Genomic DNA, 14208 nt, shown 5'->3' on the forward strand with positions numbered 1-14208 from the left:
CTTTTAGAAGTCATTTAATATTGCTGTGGACGTAACGTGATGTTCTGTCACTATTTTAGGCTGGATGTGGTCTGAGTTCATTAGCTGAAGTTTGCAAATGTCATTTTTCTCTTTTGTGATCTTCAATTATAATTACTCTTTTTCTTAAACTTTCTTTTGTATATTTTGGTTGTTGGTTTGATTTTTTTTTTAAGAAATAACTGTACAGACTTTTAGAAGAGATTATTTTCATGTAGATTTAGGTGGTTTTTGTGGAGAAGGGGCTTATAAGTAGTTCTGATTAGGAATCTAAAATAGTCTTTCTGTCGAACCCTAAAAAGTTACAAGAATGCCACAAAAGATTCTTAACAGAATTGCAGCTGTTGGGCTATGCATTTTTCATATGAAGTGTCAATGATACTGTGATTTCATCCCTAAATTCTGGAAAATTTCCAGCAGGAGCAAACCTGAGTTACTTTGAACACTTTAGCACACTGTAGCTTGCCAAAACCCAGAAACAGATGAACAGCAAATGCTTCTAGAAGAAGCATTGAGGACATGAAAAGCTTTCCTTTGCTCAGGAGAACTGCCACCCTCGCTGTGCTTTGGTAACTATGCCTTTCTCCCTAACTCATGCTTTGGTAATAGGGAGAAAATAATTAAATACTTGCTGTGCCAAAAAGTGGATCTGTCCTATAGCACCTTCAGTATAAATCAGATGTTTCTGCCTAGAAATTTCGCTTTTAAAACTCAGCTTGACTATAGTTATTCCCCATTTGAACTGATAAATGCAGAAAGCTCTAATTCTTTATCAGCTTACCAAGGAGCAAAGTTATTAAAAAAAGAAATAGAAGGAGAAAGGGCTGCTCAGTAGTGCCCAAAGGAGAGGGAGAAAACCATCCCAAGTGCAGATGGGTTGCACAGCGGGTGCGCGACTCTGTCAGTGCCCGGCTGTTCCAGAGTCCCGTACCAGGAGAGAGCCTGTGCTCCCTTCTTGGGGGAGGGCTGGGGTGACCGCGTGAAGATCTGCTCCTAATGCCTAAATGTCAGTGCTTACGCTGCCCACCGAAGCATGACATTTTATATCAGCGATCAAAAAAATGAGCTGATACGAAATATTTCATTTTGGACATTATTCCTGCAAATATGCAGCTCTTTTTTTTTAAAATCTTGTTAAATTCCTGGCTTAAGCAATGCTGTGTGGCAGGGGGGCCCATGGGTTAACTAGCTGTTACACAAGTATTTCCTTTTATTGATTTTTCTCTTTTATTCAGTAACTCTTGTTCTGGAGTTACAGACACATGGTTCAGGAGTACTTCTTTTTTTTTCCCCTTTGAGTTATTCTTTAAACTATGATGCTTGCCATGTGCCCTTTTATTCACCTCTATACAAAACATTGCTTATCTTTTAAATATCTTCTTTGGGGATGTGCTTCCATAGTCCCAATCATTACTGTCTCCAGTATGCGAACCTTATCTCGTTTTGCAATGACTATTTCAAAGGCTGCTGGCTAGCCCAGCTTTTAACCAAAGCAAGGTATGGCCATTGATTATTATGGTATTAAAAATAATAATTTGTAAAAATAGTAAGTAATTTATTATTTTTCATACCACTGCCCTTGGAAAAAGTGATACGCAAAAGGATTTTAAGCAAAGGTTAAGCTAAAGTAGTGATTGAGGTGTTTGTGTCAAGGGCAGCTCTCCGTCCTGTGTCATTGGATTTAGAGCACCTCAAGGCAGGTGAGCAGTTCAGATTGTAACCTTTGGTGTGCAGTAGTTTGTAGGTATGAGTGTTGAATGTTAAGAGCCATGAGGTTGGTTAGCTGCCTTTCACATTCCTCACTCTCTTTCATATTGGCAGAATAAAATAACTACTCGGATACTGTCAGGTTTTGCTGCTTCACTGCTTGTACTTTTTCCCAGAACTGCTGTGCTGAGCCTGTGTTAGGTCATCTTGGGGCACTTGAATGTTGCCACGATGAAAAATGGTTATTAGTACCATTTTTTAATTTATGATAGTAACTTAGGGTTGTCTACACCTTTCTGGGGAGTAATGGTTTAAATATATGCATGTGATAATTAGTGATACCCAGTGTTCCAAAGGTAGTGAGGGAGGCAATTTTGACCCTCTGCTCCTTTACTGACATACCTGCTCCAGTCTGCTATGAAAAATTTCGCTGTCCAGCTTTTTCCTCTACCCAGGGCCTTCTCTGTGCTCACCCATAACATCAGTTCCTCCCCCTTCAGCCTCACCTTCCTTCACGTTCACCCCATCCCAGGCTGAGGAAGGGCAGAGCTGCGGTAGTCTCCCTCTCCCCTTAGCAGGTGTGCCAGGGTGCGGTTACCCCACGGCCCTCCTCTGCCTTCCCAAAGCGTTTTGAGGATTTGGGAGGGCGAGAAAGGGAGGAAGAGCAGAGCAAGAGGAGGTAACGAGTCAGGATTGCTCATGGGAGGAAGGGTTAGTGGAGCTTTCTGTTGGCTTTTCCTACTTCCCTGTCTTCTCGGGTGAGACTGATGTGTGGAGTCGTTAGGGGACTGCTGCCCGAGCGCGGCTCACACCGGCTGCCTCCGTTCGAGGGACCTGGCCGGCAAAGCAGGCGGCTCGTTAGGAGGGACGTTCCCACCGGCAGGACTGATGTTCATGTGAGGCCAGAGGCTTTTCTGCAACACTTCAAGACTGGCTCCAGACCCAGCCAAGAAATGCGAGTAGGCAAGATGGGTTTCTTTGCAGCTGGTTGTGCGTATATTTGTGGTTTTTTTTAAGCACTCCATCCTGAATTGCCAGAAAAAATAGTAATAATATAAAGAAATCACTACAGAGACCTTCTTTTGGAATAAGCCCAGATGGAATGAATATTCTGTCTTTTGATTCAGATCCAACCTACCAAAATTCGAGTGTATTCACTAGTACAAAGCTATTTATCTTGCACTCGGGGATGCAAGTGTAAAATAAGGTCTTTGACATAAGTAATGAGAGCAGGCTGTTCTCTGGGTACTCCTGAACCGTTTCCATTTGTCCTCTGGACATCTATAGAAAAGGCTTTTCCCCTCTATCTTTTGCAACAGTTCTCGTGGGTGACTTGCTGTTTTCTACCATGTGCCTCAATCCTTGTTGCAGGGAAGCAGTGTGGGGGGAAAACGACCAGTATCGTCCTGGCTCAGCCTGGCAAATTACTGGAATATTTTTCCATTTTTGCCTGTAAGGCTGGCAGATTGACCGCTGAAATGTGTCGCTTCACTTGCAGCATTCCAGTTGTTACAGGTTTTTAGACTCTGTATTAAAAAGTAATTACATAGAAACTTTTACATGATTAATCCCTCCCGCCTAGATAGTTAAGTCTTGTGGATTTAAAAACAATGCACAGATTTTTATTTTTCCTCTTTTTCTTCCAAACTTTTGACAGATAGGGAAAGCAAAGTTCCACAAGTCACAGCACTGGGGTTACTGCAATAATGTTGCTATGCTGGTTGGAGAAGATAAACCTGGAATAGGAGGTGAACCATTACTTGGTCAGAAGCTGAGACCTAAATACAGCGTGTTTCCTGAAGGGATGGGCAGCGATGCTCCTGCTTGGGTGGCCTTTGACAAGCAGGTATGTAGAAATCTGAATCTGTATGGGTTTTTTTATGAATAGCTACAGTAACACAAAAACAGTATAAAGGTGAAATTCAGTTAGTGAGATATTTCAGAAGATTATTTTGTGTGTGCAAAAAAAGCCCCTAGGTAGACAAAAAGAGTGGTAACATCTATTTTTCCATGATATTGGTATATTGAACAATTAATATAAACATGTATCGTGCCATACAGCAACATATAAAAATCTTTCTGTATTGGGGTACATATCCTGCAGGATATAATAAAAATAAGGTAGTGGTTGACATATTTCTTCTGAGTGAAAATGGTGACAGTAAAGGAATTATTTGGCAACCTGGTAAAAATGAATGTAAGGTAGGCCCCAGTCCAGGAGAAAATCTGCACAGGCACTCAGGAGCCATTAACCTTAGTGGAGCGCTACAGGCTTGGAATTCACTTCTGCTGTCATGTTTGCTTGCTCAAAGTCCTGTTGACTTTTGTGTGATCTGTTCATGTGTAATATAGGTAGATTGTGTCCGTTAAAGACACAGGAATTTAAAATCAATATTTTTTTATTTTGCAAGAATGTAGTGACACCTTTAAAGTTAAAGAGTTATCAAATAACTGTAATCTGTGATGATACGAACTTGTGGCACACTGTCATTACTTTCCATGTTTAAATTTACATTAAAGTCTACTTAGCAATGTATTATTTCTAAAGCAAAAAGCCTACAATCAGGGAAGGAAGATTATCCAGAAAAAGAAACCATTCAGCAGATCGCAGAAATGTTGCATGACTAAATGATTATGGTATTTAAATATTGGGAAGAATGGCTAATCTCATAATTTTTGCTTTAAAAGAAAAGACATGCAGGTAATTGCAGTACAATTACGCATTCATCTCTTTGGCAGACCAGAACTACTACAAGAAAATATAAGGCTTGAACAGATACACATGACTTCAGTTAGCATCGCCTCTGAAATCCCTCGTGTTGCTCACATAGTTTTAAGCAATGTGCTCAGGTATGAATTGGTCTAATGTGCCAAAGTGCTACGGCTTCAACCAGTCCTGCACTTGCTTTATCTACACCCCCCTTTCAAGGAGGAGGTATGCATTGGCTTCTCAAGGCCAAAGGCAAGTTCGCAGGACTTGGACCCAAGTTTATAAATAAAGGGGTTAGGTAGGAGGCAGTGGGGACCTGCCACTGAGCATCAGGCACTGAACTTGGCTGGTGAGATGAGCTAGCTGGTCTTTTGACGTTCCTTTTCTATTTGGGGTATTCCTCCACAGGGCAATAGAGGACAGGAGTTTGCAGGTTTGGAATCTGGCCCTTGGAGGGCTCATGTGTTTGTATTAATTGCAGACTGTTAAAGGGTACTACCCAACTAATTTAGCTTCCCCAGTTAAAAGCCTAGAATGCAGCTATATCTTCCAGTACTGCCATTTGTGGCTCAGCAGAATGGACTACATGAAAAAAGGTTTGAGTAGGTGTTTATCTCTTTAAACGTTGTTTGCTTTCTTAACATTTTACTTTGGTTTCTAACTTTCAGCAGTACCACAGTAACTGGAGGAAGGACAGGAGTAAAACTTCATTATTAAGTAGGCTGAGAAATAGTTTTTGCAATTTCATGTGCCTAATAGGAAGCAGGTGTAAATCTAATTTCTTCTTCAATTAAGTACACACACAAGGCCTTCTGGGCTTGAAATGATGTTTATAATTTGACTGCCACAGGTGCCAGGGAAACCTTGTGCCAACTTTACAAAATGCCACAGAGTTTATTCAATATTTGTTACTTTTGGTTTTCATAGGTAACATTTAATTTTTTTAAAGAGTGGGATGGGAACTTTGCCCACAGCAATGCACTACAGATGAAGCATGAGTTAGGAAGTGTTACATTTCGCATATTTTTAAAACTAATTTTGCTTTAAAATGACAAATAAGTAATCTTTTTTTGTGCCTTCCCCTCCTCACCCTTCCTAAATCATCTGTTTTGATCTGCAAAATTGCAGTTGGTTGCTGCATATATTTCAGTCATACACCATAGCACGTTGATAAGAGTATAAAGAGTATAAAATTTAAGTGCAAAACTCCTCAAATGGAGTAAGCCAGGACATAGGTGCATGCTCAGTGAAAGAAATAAATACAGTGTTTTTAGGACCTGATTGTGCTTGGAGATCTAGGCAAAGAGACCATTTTGCCTGGCTGGTGTCTCACAAGACAACAATTTTCGGGAAAGATCACTGATAAAATTAAGAACAATTAGTAATCAAATAGGGCACTTGAACATGTTTATCAAACAACTGTACTCTAGTGGAACTAGCAGAATAGGGAGAAGAGGGTACAGCACCTAAGGAAGTTTCCAATGGTTGCATGGCTTTATCAGCAGCTGGGCAAGGAATGATATTCAGCTCGTTGTCAGGTGAACCCCAGGATATTTGGACTGGGATATAGTGGTTCCACCATAGTGCCTTTTAAGTCCCCTGGAGCATTCAAGAGATTTATGCAGGGCTCCTGGTTGTTCCAGAATAGTAGGTGGTGACCAGGAAAGATACCTTGGTCACCAAAAATGTCACTATACACCAATGTTTAGACAAATGGAAGGAAGAAGAGATGTTAAAGGATGACAGAGTTTGTGTTGGCTCTGTACGTCAGATGTTTTATCCAGTGTTTTTGTGTTTGATACATGAAACAGTGAAATCCACAGTTAAAAATTACATGTCACCAGAATGATTGTTTAATTTGTTTTCAACTGTTTGATCTGTAGGTTGTTCAGAAACTTACATGTTGTACTACTTAAACCATAACTGATAGTGTCTAGATTCTTCTGTGTGAAGATTTAATGCCATCAGGTTTAACAAGTAATAGTTATGTCATTTGATTATAACTTAAATTTTATTTCTCTAATGGTGGCAGGTCACAGTGCAGGAGAGTTGATGCCAAAAATGTGTCTGTCATATTGTTTGATGCATGCTGAAAATCAGTGGGATCTTAGCCTTTGAAGTAGTTTGTGGAAACAGTTTTCCTCATCTTGCACTTAACCTCCCTGAGAGAAGAGAGAGTGGCCTATCAAGGAGTCTGACTAGGACACAGGGCGGCTGTTCTTCTGTGCTCCTGAGCAAGCCGTTAGCTCTCTCACCCCAGATGTAGAAAAAGAGGTTGTGTTTGTCTGTTAGAGTGTTTTAAAATCTCTGTCATTAGTATTCATGGAAGTACTTTGAGGTTCTCAAAGGCACGTCCTAAAAGAATACAGACCATTAACCGCTCTGTTCTGTCATATAGGGATCTTGGCCAGCTTATACATTTCAAACGTTTTCAAGCCATGGTCTGCCAGATGCTCACTGAAACATAGGGAAAAGCTAAGTTGTCTTTTTTCCCAATGTTTCACTTTGTCTAATGAATCAACTAATTTTCCACAATGATTCTATTAAATAAAGTATGAATAAGCACTGATTTGACCCACATATGTTGGAGGGGCAGGATGGAAACCTGTTTTAATTAATGCCTTCCTGCATATACTTACCACAGCAAGCATCCTGGTAGATAACACACTACTAATAGATACTTCTTGCACGTTCCCTTAAAATTGGTTTTGGTGATTAAAGACCGTAAATGATACCAAGAAGAGCAAAACTTGTGTAATGTTTTGCCAAGTTTGAGCTGGGGTCTCCAGACGTAAAGGCCACTGTAGTAAACCACTGAGCACGTCACCTATGAAGGTTTTTTTTTGTTGCATTGTTGCTATTGAAAGAGACCATGAAGACCAGTTGGTATAATCTCTGAGATTTCCCCACTTGCTGAATTGCAGAACCAGGTAAGTTTTGAAATGCCAATATTGCACAGCTCTAAACAACTGAAAAACGTAATTTCTGATAGTCTTTAGGACCATTCATTAGACAGGTTGCAGGATCTGTTTAAAAAGAACTTTCCTTTCCACTTCCCTCAATGGTAAAGTCATTAATGTCATAATGCACTTTATTTTCCAGCAATTCATTGAATAGCAGTCTAAAATTCGCTTCAGGACTGAGGTAACTCACTGTGTTATCAAAAGTGCTTTGTTCAGAAGATTTTTTTCCAAGCAGCCTGCTGATAGTTTTATATTTGATTTATTTCTTTACTTTAGAGTTCCATCTCTGCTTAGATGTTGTGATAATAAAAATGCCAAGCAAAGAATTTTAAATTTATGTGATTTAATGTGGATTTCTGTTCTTACGTTTCTGAGAAATAAATCTACCTCCTGAAATCCATACATTTAGTTACTCACAATCTATACAAGTTTATTTTATTGACATATTTTGCAAAAGCATTGGAGATTTTGCTGCTTTATACTTATTTATTGTTTTTAATAGGTATTGTCTTTTGATGCCTATTTTGAGGAAGAAGTACCTGACAAAAACCAAGAGCTATATAGAATCAGACATTGTAAAATATACTTCTACCTTGAAGATGATACAATTCAAGTGGTTGAACCTCAAGTGAAAAATAGTGGCATAACTCAAGGTATCTATTTTTAATAGCACTCTTTTTTTTTTTTTTTTTTTTCCCCTCTTTTTGTCTTGCTTCAGTACAGTCTTGGTCCATTCCAAAGGATATGTAATATGACTTCTTAGAGTAAAAATGGGATGTAAGTGAACAGCTATAATTGCCTTTTCTTGTTACAGATCATAATGTGAACTTTTTCATTATCTTAGTTTCTGAAGATGTAGGTTTTATAAGGCAGAATTCCCTCCCATACTCAAACATACAATTTTTTTTCCCTAATGTAGTTGTTTGAAATCATATGATGGTAGGACTTTTTTCAGTGTTGTGTCACTTCTGCAAAAGCAATTTGTGTTCGAGATCTCCATTCCTGAGCCTGGCTCCTCCTATCTTGGTACTGACAATAAGTTCTCTAGTGGCGGCTCTCTAATTGTTCATTAGCTGCTGCAGTATCTCTGCTGTTGCTGAAGGAGAGCGCTTTTCGTCCCTCTGGCTGTTGGTTCTTTTATGATTAAAGTGCCCTTGGCACAGTAATTTTTCCTTGATGCCTCTAAGTTAAGAAGCTGCCTTGCCTCAGTGTCACACCATTGCACTTGGGCCAGCCTGAGGACTTTTGGAGGAGGGTTTACTGAGCTGATTTACTGGAGTATTAGTGGACTTGGTTTACACTAAGAAAATGTGATCTAGCAGTCAACATCCTGTTGCAGAAGGGGAGCACAGCTGCTGCTTCTTGGTGTTTATGGGTCACTGCCAGAATTTAAAAAGTTTTCAAGGGATGTAGTCCAGATAAGCAGGATGTCTTGAGATGACTGCGCCTCCCAATCCCCAAAGATATTTGGTACATTCTGGTGGATCTTAGCACAGCAATTTTCAAAAATAAGTTAACCATTGAACTACCATATTCTTTTCCAAGATGAGCAGATGCTATAAATTTCTCTGTCTGCAGAGTAGGATAATATTTAAAGGCATCATTACTGTTAGACCTGGGATAAAATTACCTGTGAATCTTTTCTTAAGCCAGTTCGTCAGGCCCTGCTCTCCTTGTGTTGAGTAGTTCTTGCCAGAAATCTTGTTGGCTTTTCAGCAGAAACTGATTTTGAATTCAGAGAAACCTCGTCCTACTCCTACCTGGGCAAACGCTTTTTCAAGACCTGAAGAAAAGCATGTTGGATTTCTTCTGGGAACTTACAAGTCACTTACCCCCTCCCTGCACTCATATGCGTAAGGTGGGAGACATCATTGGGTTTAGGTTTTCTTTGACTTGTGTGTCACAGCAGTGGGAGTGGCTATTTTGGGATATTTTGGCTTAGAGAACAGATGACTATCAACAAAGGAAGTATAGTTAATCTGAGAGGCAGAGGCGATGACTTTGAGAGGGAAGGTGGAAGCCAGGTTCATTACAGCAGTATAAAGCAAATTCAAAGCCGATTCCTTTGAATCTAGATATGGGAATGAGTCATTTTCATTGTCTTTGCAGTATGGGTTGTGCAGGCTGTCCTTTCAGGCCTCATGTTCCTGGCAGTCTAGCCATGTTCCTGTGGTGATAAGAAGGCTACATTTTCCCCCCTATTTCCTTGGTTGTATCTTGTGTTAATGGTTATTGGAGTCACCTTTGGTACTGGATCTAAAATTAACTCAATAGTGTTAAAGAGAAACAAGAATTCTCTCAGTCTTGCATACAAGGATGTTTCGAAGGGCTCTATGACTTTGTATGAGTATTTTATGTGGGATAAATGCGAATACACAACATAGTAAACTGATGGATTAAAAAACATTCCAGGATCTCAAAAGTGCACTTAATTTATTTGTTGCTGGTACCTGGGCTGATAAGGAAGCTCTGTATGTTGATTGTGTTTAGGAAGGAAGAGATACTGTAGATTAAAAGGCCCAAGGACTATTTGGGATGTGTTTAGGCTTCCGAGTTGACTAGAAGATCTGGGACCTATACTTTATCATAAACATCTACATAAATACTCTTATTATCCTAGAGATTAATGTGATGTAGAGGGAAAAAGGTGGTGGAGATGCCTATCAGAGGATTCTTTACTCACATGCACAGGGGCATTGACTTCATGCTCCATAACTGAAGAACAACCACAAAGTTGTTATGTTAAAGGCACTAAATATATGCAAAAGCAATGTTTCTTAAAAAGAAATCCCAAACCATTAACTGCTAGTCTTATTCCATTTTCAATCAAAAATTAGACTGTTGCCTCTTTTATTATAATTATATATCTCTTATATTATTCAAATTCCCTGTCCTGACTGGGAATTTGTAAGCCTGAGAGCAACAAAAGTGTAACTGTCTGCATTGTGAGGCTGGTAAACTGAAGCAAGAGGGAATGAAAATATTGCCTATGATCATGCAGAAAAGTTTGTAACAGGATGAGGAAGCGAAGTGAACTGAAGTTCAAGGTCTTAACCATAATGCTGTCCTCTGCACATCTGCTGAAATACAACATTTCAGTTAATTAAAGTGCCAGGGGTTTGTAGAGGAGAGTTCAACTGTAGGAGAGCTTGGGCTGTCAAAAGGCAAACTGCAGTGAACAAAAGAGCACAGATGTGGAGATGTGGGTGAAGAAGGAAGTGGGGGAACATCAGGAGCTGGATAGGTTCAGTCTGTGTGAACAGTTGGGGAGTTGCAGTGGCAGGAAGGGGTTGTGTAGAGGAGGAACAGCAAAAAATGGGTGGAAAAAGTGGAATTGAACTGTTGAAGGCAGAAGGTGGTGGTGACCTTAACTTGGATGTTTGCCCTGGCAGAAATGATGTAAAAGAGACAGTTGAAATGGCTCCTCTCAGGAGTCTTCTTGAAGAGTAGACATAGCCGTAGTGGGGTAGATTAAAGGCGGATCTTCTTAGCTTGACTGGTTAATGCCTTGAGGCCATGGGATTACTAGTGCTTGTGCTATAACCCACAAATGAGAGCTTGATGGTCTGAATGGGTGTCCCTAGGCATGGTGGGATCAGAGAAGTGTAGTTTCCCACTGTACTCTCCACTGTGGGTAGTACCTGTGGATTGCAGAAGAAAACTTGGAGAGGCTTATGGACTGCAGGAAGATTTGGTGAAGGAACAGCTGTCAAAGAAGTTAGAAGAATTTCTAATTTCAATTTTGATTTTATAAAACTAAAACAAATTGTCTTTGGGGGGGGAAAAAAAAAAGCCAGAAAATATGCTTTTACCATTGATCAAAATCTGAGTGACAAAGTAAATGATCTGTGGGAAATGTATTTCAGTGACTTTAAAAAATGCTTGACGGAATTGGCTGCTGTACTTGGACATGAATTTGGACAGATAAGGTTGCTACTAAATAACTGAAATTTAAACTTTATTTAATTTTGGAAACAGCTTTGTTATAGTTTGAACTTTGGAAAATATTAGAAGCATTAGAAGAAATCCATACAAACAGAGAAATTCAATGCAAAACACAAAGGAACGCAGAGGCCAACCTGAACTTGAGAAACCAGAATCAAAACAAAAAATACCAGGACAATCACAAGTGCATAAGAACTAACTAAAGATAAGGGAGTACAGAGTGAAGAGAAGGACAGTAAACTTCAACGTAACAAACTCCACTATGTTTTTCCAGAGTCAGATTACTAATTATTCTCCCCATATAAAAAGAATTTCATATAAAAAGAAATTCTCCCACAGAGAGCCAGGCTAGATATGGCAGTGCAAGTGTTTTGTAGATCTAATTCCCAGTTAACAGAACTGTGGCTGGCTGATACTGTCTTATCAAAAGGTCATTTATGTCCCATGGGCTTGACTGTAGCTTCCAGTGCAATCCAGGCCGTGCAAGCCGGAGCAGAGTGGAGCAGCTGGCTGGTTTCCCCAAGGTCAGCCGGCTGAAAAAGAGAGTGGAGCTGCCTGCTGGCTGGGTTCCCAAGGCCGACTGGCTGAAGAGGAAAGTTCAAGCAGGAAAGTGAAGTTGCAGTCAGCTGCTCCAATATAACCCATTATCTAAGAGTTTAAGACCTCCTCTGAGGCCTTGAAATAATTGTGATTTTGCCATACTTGATGGTGGCCAAATCATGACCTTGCTGTGTTTCGAGATAGATGAATAAGTGAATGTAAGAAGCCCTGTTGTTTGTTGGGGTGGACTCGTTGTTTTGCAGGAATAGTAGTCGTTGCTTCTCCTCCTTTCTGCGCAAGCGGTCAAAGAGTGTACAAACTCCAGGTGTTACCTATTCCTCTCCTCTCTAATGCACTCTTGAGTAGTGCAGAGGGAGTCAGAAAGCTGTGCTTTGGACACTCTTGATACCACTTTATTTCTTCTGCAGGGCAGTGTAGCAGCAGAGACCAAATCATTTGCTGCCCAACTTCATGTGCTGCCCCATAGTCAGAAGGCCTTCACTACTATTAAGGTCTCCTTAAGCTGCTGCTGTAGTTCCCGAATAATCAGAAGCCCTGAGGGAAAAGAGGGTACGCTACAAATTATGCTATGGGGACTTGATGCCACCTCCACTGTTGGAGAAAAGCCATACCCCAACTCCCTTTACAGGAGCACAGTAGAGGAGAGCTTTAGCCTGACCAGATGTGAATATTTAAAGTAATGCTTGGTGTGCAGTAGGATAGCCCACTCAATAAACTGACAAAAGAAACATCAAGAATATCCATCCATTCTGAGCAACCTGACCGTTGCACGTGCCCAGATCCTCCTTTAACAACTTGTAGCAAAGTTCTAGGAGCAGAAATCTAATTATTTTCCAGAAGGAAGGACAGTTTAAAAAATGCTGAGACCTAACCTCAGCTGATCAGGTTTTATTAAATTTCAAATTCAATAATATAAAATCTATCTTTGCATGTGTAGATCAGGCACAGTGATACCTAATAAAAGCAAAGGATTGCTACAGATATTATCTTTACAAAACATTTTCCATTAGGAAAGAAATTCTTATCCCTTAGAACAAAATGGGCACGTGTATTATACTTTGAAAAGTGGTATGAAAAACTAGCTGAAGGCTTATTCACCAATTCTGAGGTGAATATACCCTCAGAAAACACTTGGTATTAGAAAATTGTCACCATTATATTTTCACTAAAATGATGATTCAACAGAATTTGCTTTTATGCAGAGGACAGTCCTGACTTAGCATGTTATCTGCTGATTTTTATAGGAGTGACCCAAGGATTAGCCAAATCGGGTAACATATTTTTGAAGTACGTGGTTTTGTTAATGGTAATGCGGTGCAGTTTTGCACCATGTTAAAATGTGCTAACTAACATGTTTTCTAACTAATATTTCTGAGAAGATGCATCTTAAATACGTGTACAACTATGTTTAAGCAGATAGAGGTTCAAATTTGTTTTACAGTCAAAGGTCAGTAACCAGAATGTCAGATTTGATACATGTGAAAGATCAGGGTGCTGAATGGGTCTTAAGTAATTATTTTAATGGGAACATAAAGTAAATCTGCTTTGTTGCTTTATTCCCCTGAAAAATTAAGGGTATATTTTCATTGTAGGAGTTAGACTTTAACAAACAACTCTGATAATGTAGTAGTGGAAAGTGTTTTATACAGATTAGTCCTTAGGGAAATAAAGCGAATAATAAAGAATTTCAATAGACTAACTTAGGAATAAGGCGCTGCAAACACCAAACAAAACCACACAGCAATATCTTCCTCCCTCCTCCTCTGCCTCTCTTTATCCCCTCTCTCCCCAGGCCCCCCTCCACCCCCACTTACCTCCAAAACAAAATAGCAGTGCTGGAAAATAATCAAACTGGACTCAGTGGGAAACGCTACCAGATGCACAGCTGAAGGGCACTGGAAAGAGATCCCGTTCTGTAGTGAGAGATAATGAGATAGATCTTTTAGATAACTGTGTCTAATAAAGCATTATTGTAGTAGTAGGTTAGTATTGGAACTATTTTTAGTTTTGAAATTTTTGTATGTAGCTGTCTTAAAGTTGCACCTTTTGTAATTACTGTAATTTTAAAGTTGTTGGGAACATATGGTGGCAAGGAATTATTATAATAATACGGGTTGGTGGTTCCTGCCTGGTCTCAGCCAGCAGGTATCTGCATTATAAAGCTGCTGTTACAGAGGTATCTGGGTTGGTAAGCACAGCAAAGAGCCTGAGGTTGAAGACTGGACCACCTTTTTGTTCTCTGCAAGGTATTTTCACACAGCTATATTGAGGTATTGATGTGGCAAAACTTTCACTGTTATCCTT

General features: G+C 39.8%; 1 protein-coding gene across 1 annotated transcript in view; it reads left to right on the forward strand.

Moving 5' to 3' along the window:
- Positions 1-3388: 3388 nt before the first annotated feature.
- Positions 3389-14208, forward strand: part of LOC104159072 (EF-hand domain-containing family member C2-like) — a gene marked incomplete at its 3' end in the record, with an annotated part of 17994 nt that continues 7174 nt past the window's right edge. The window contains exons 1-2 of the mRNA XM_009696884.1: positions 3389-3571; positions 7901-8051. Coding sequence (XP_009695186.1) covers positions 3440-3571; positions 7901-8051 — 283 coding nt within the window. The remainder of the gene's footprint in view (positions 3572-7900; positions 8052-14208) is intronic.

Source organism: Cariama cristata, unplaced genomic scaffold (genome assembly GCF_000690535.1).
Source record: "Cariama cristata isolate BGI_N322 unplaced genomic scaffold, ASM69053v1 scaffold10883, whole genome shotgun sequence".
Taxonomy (NCBI): domain Eukaryota; kingdom Metazoa; phylum Chordata; class Aves; order Cariamiformes; family Cariamidae; genus Cariama; species Cariama cristata.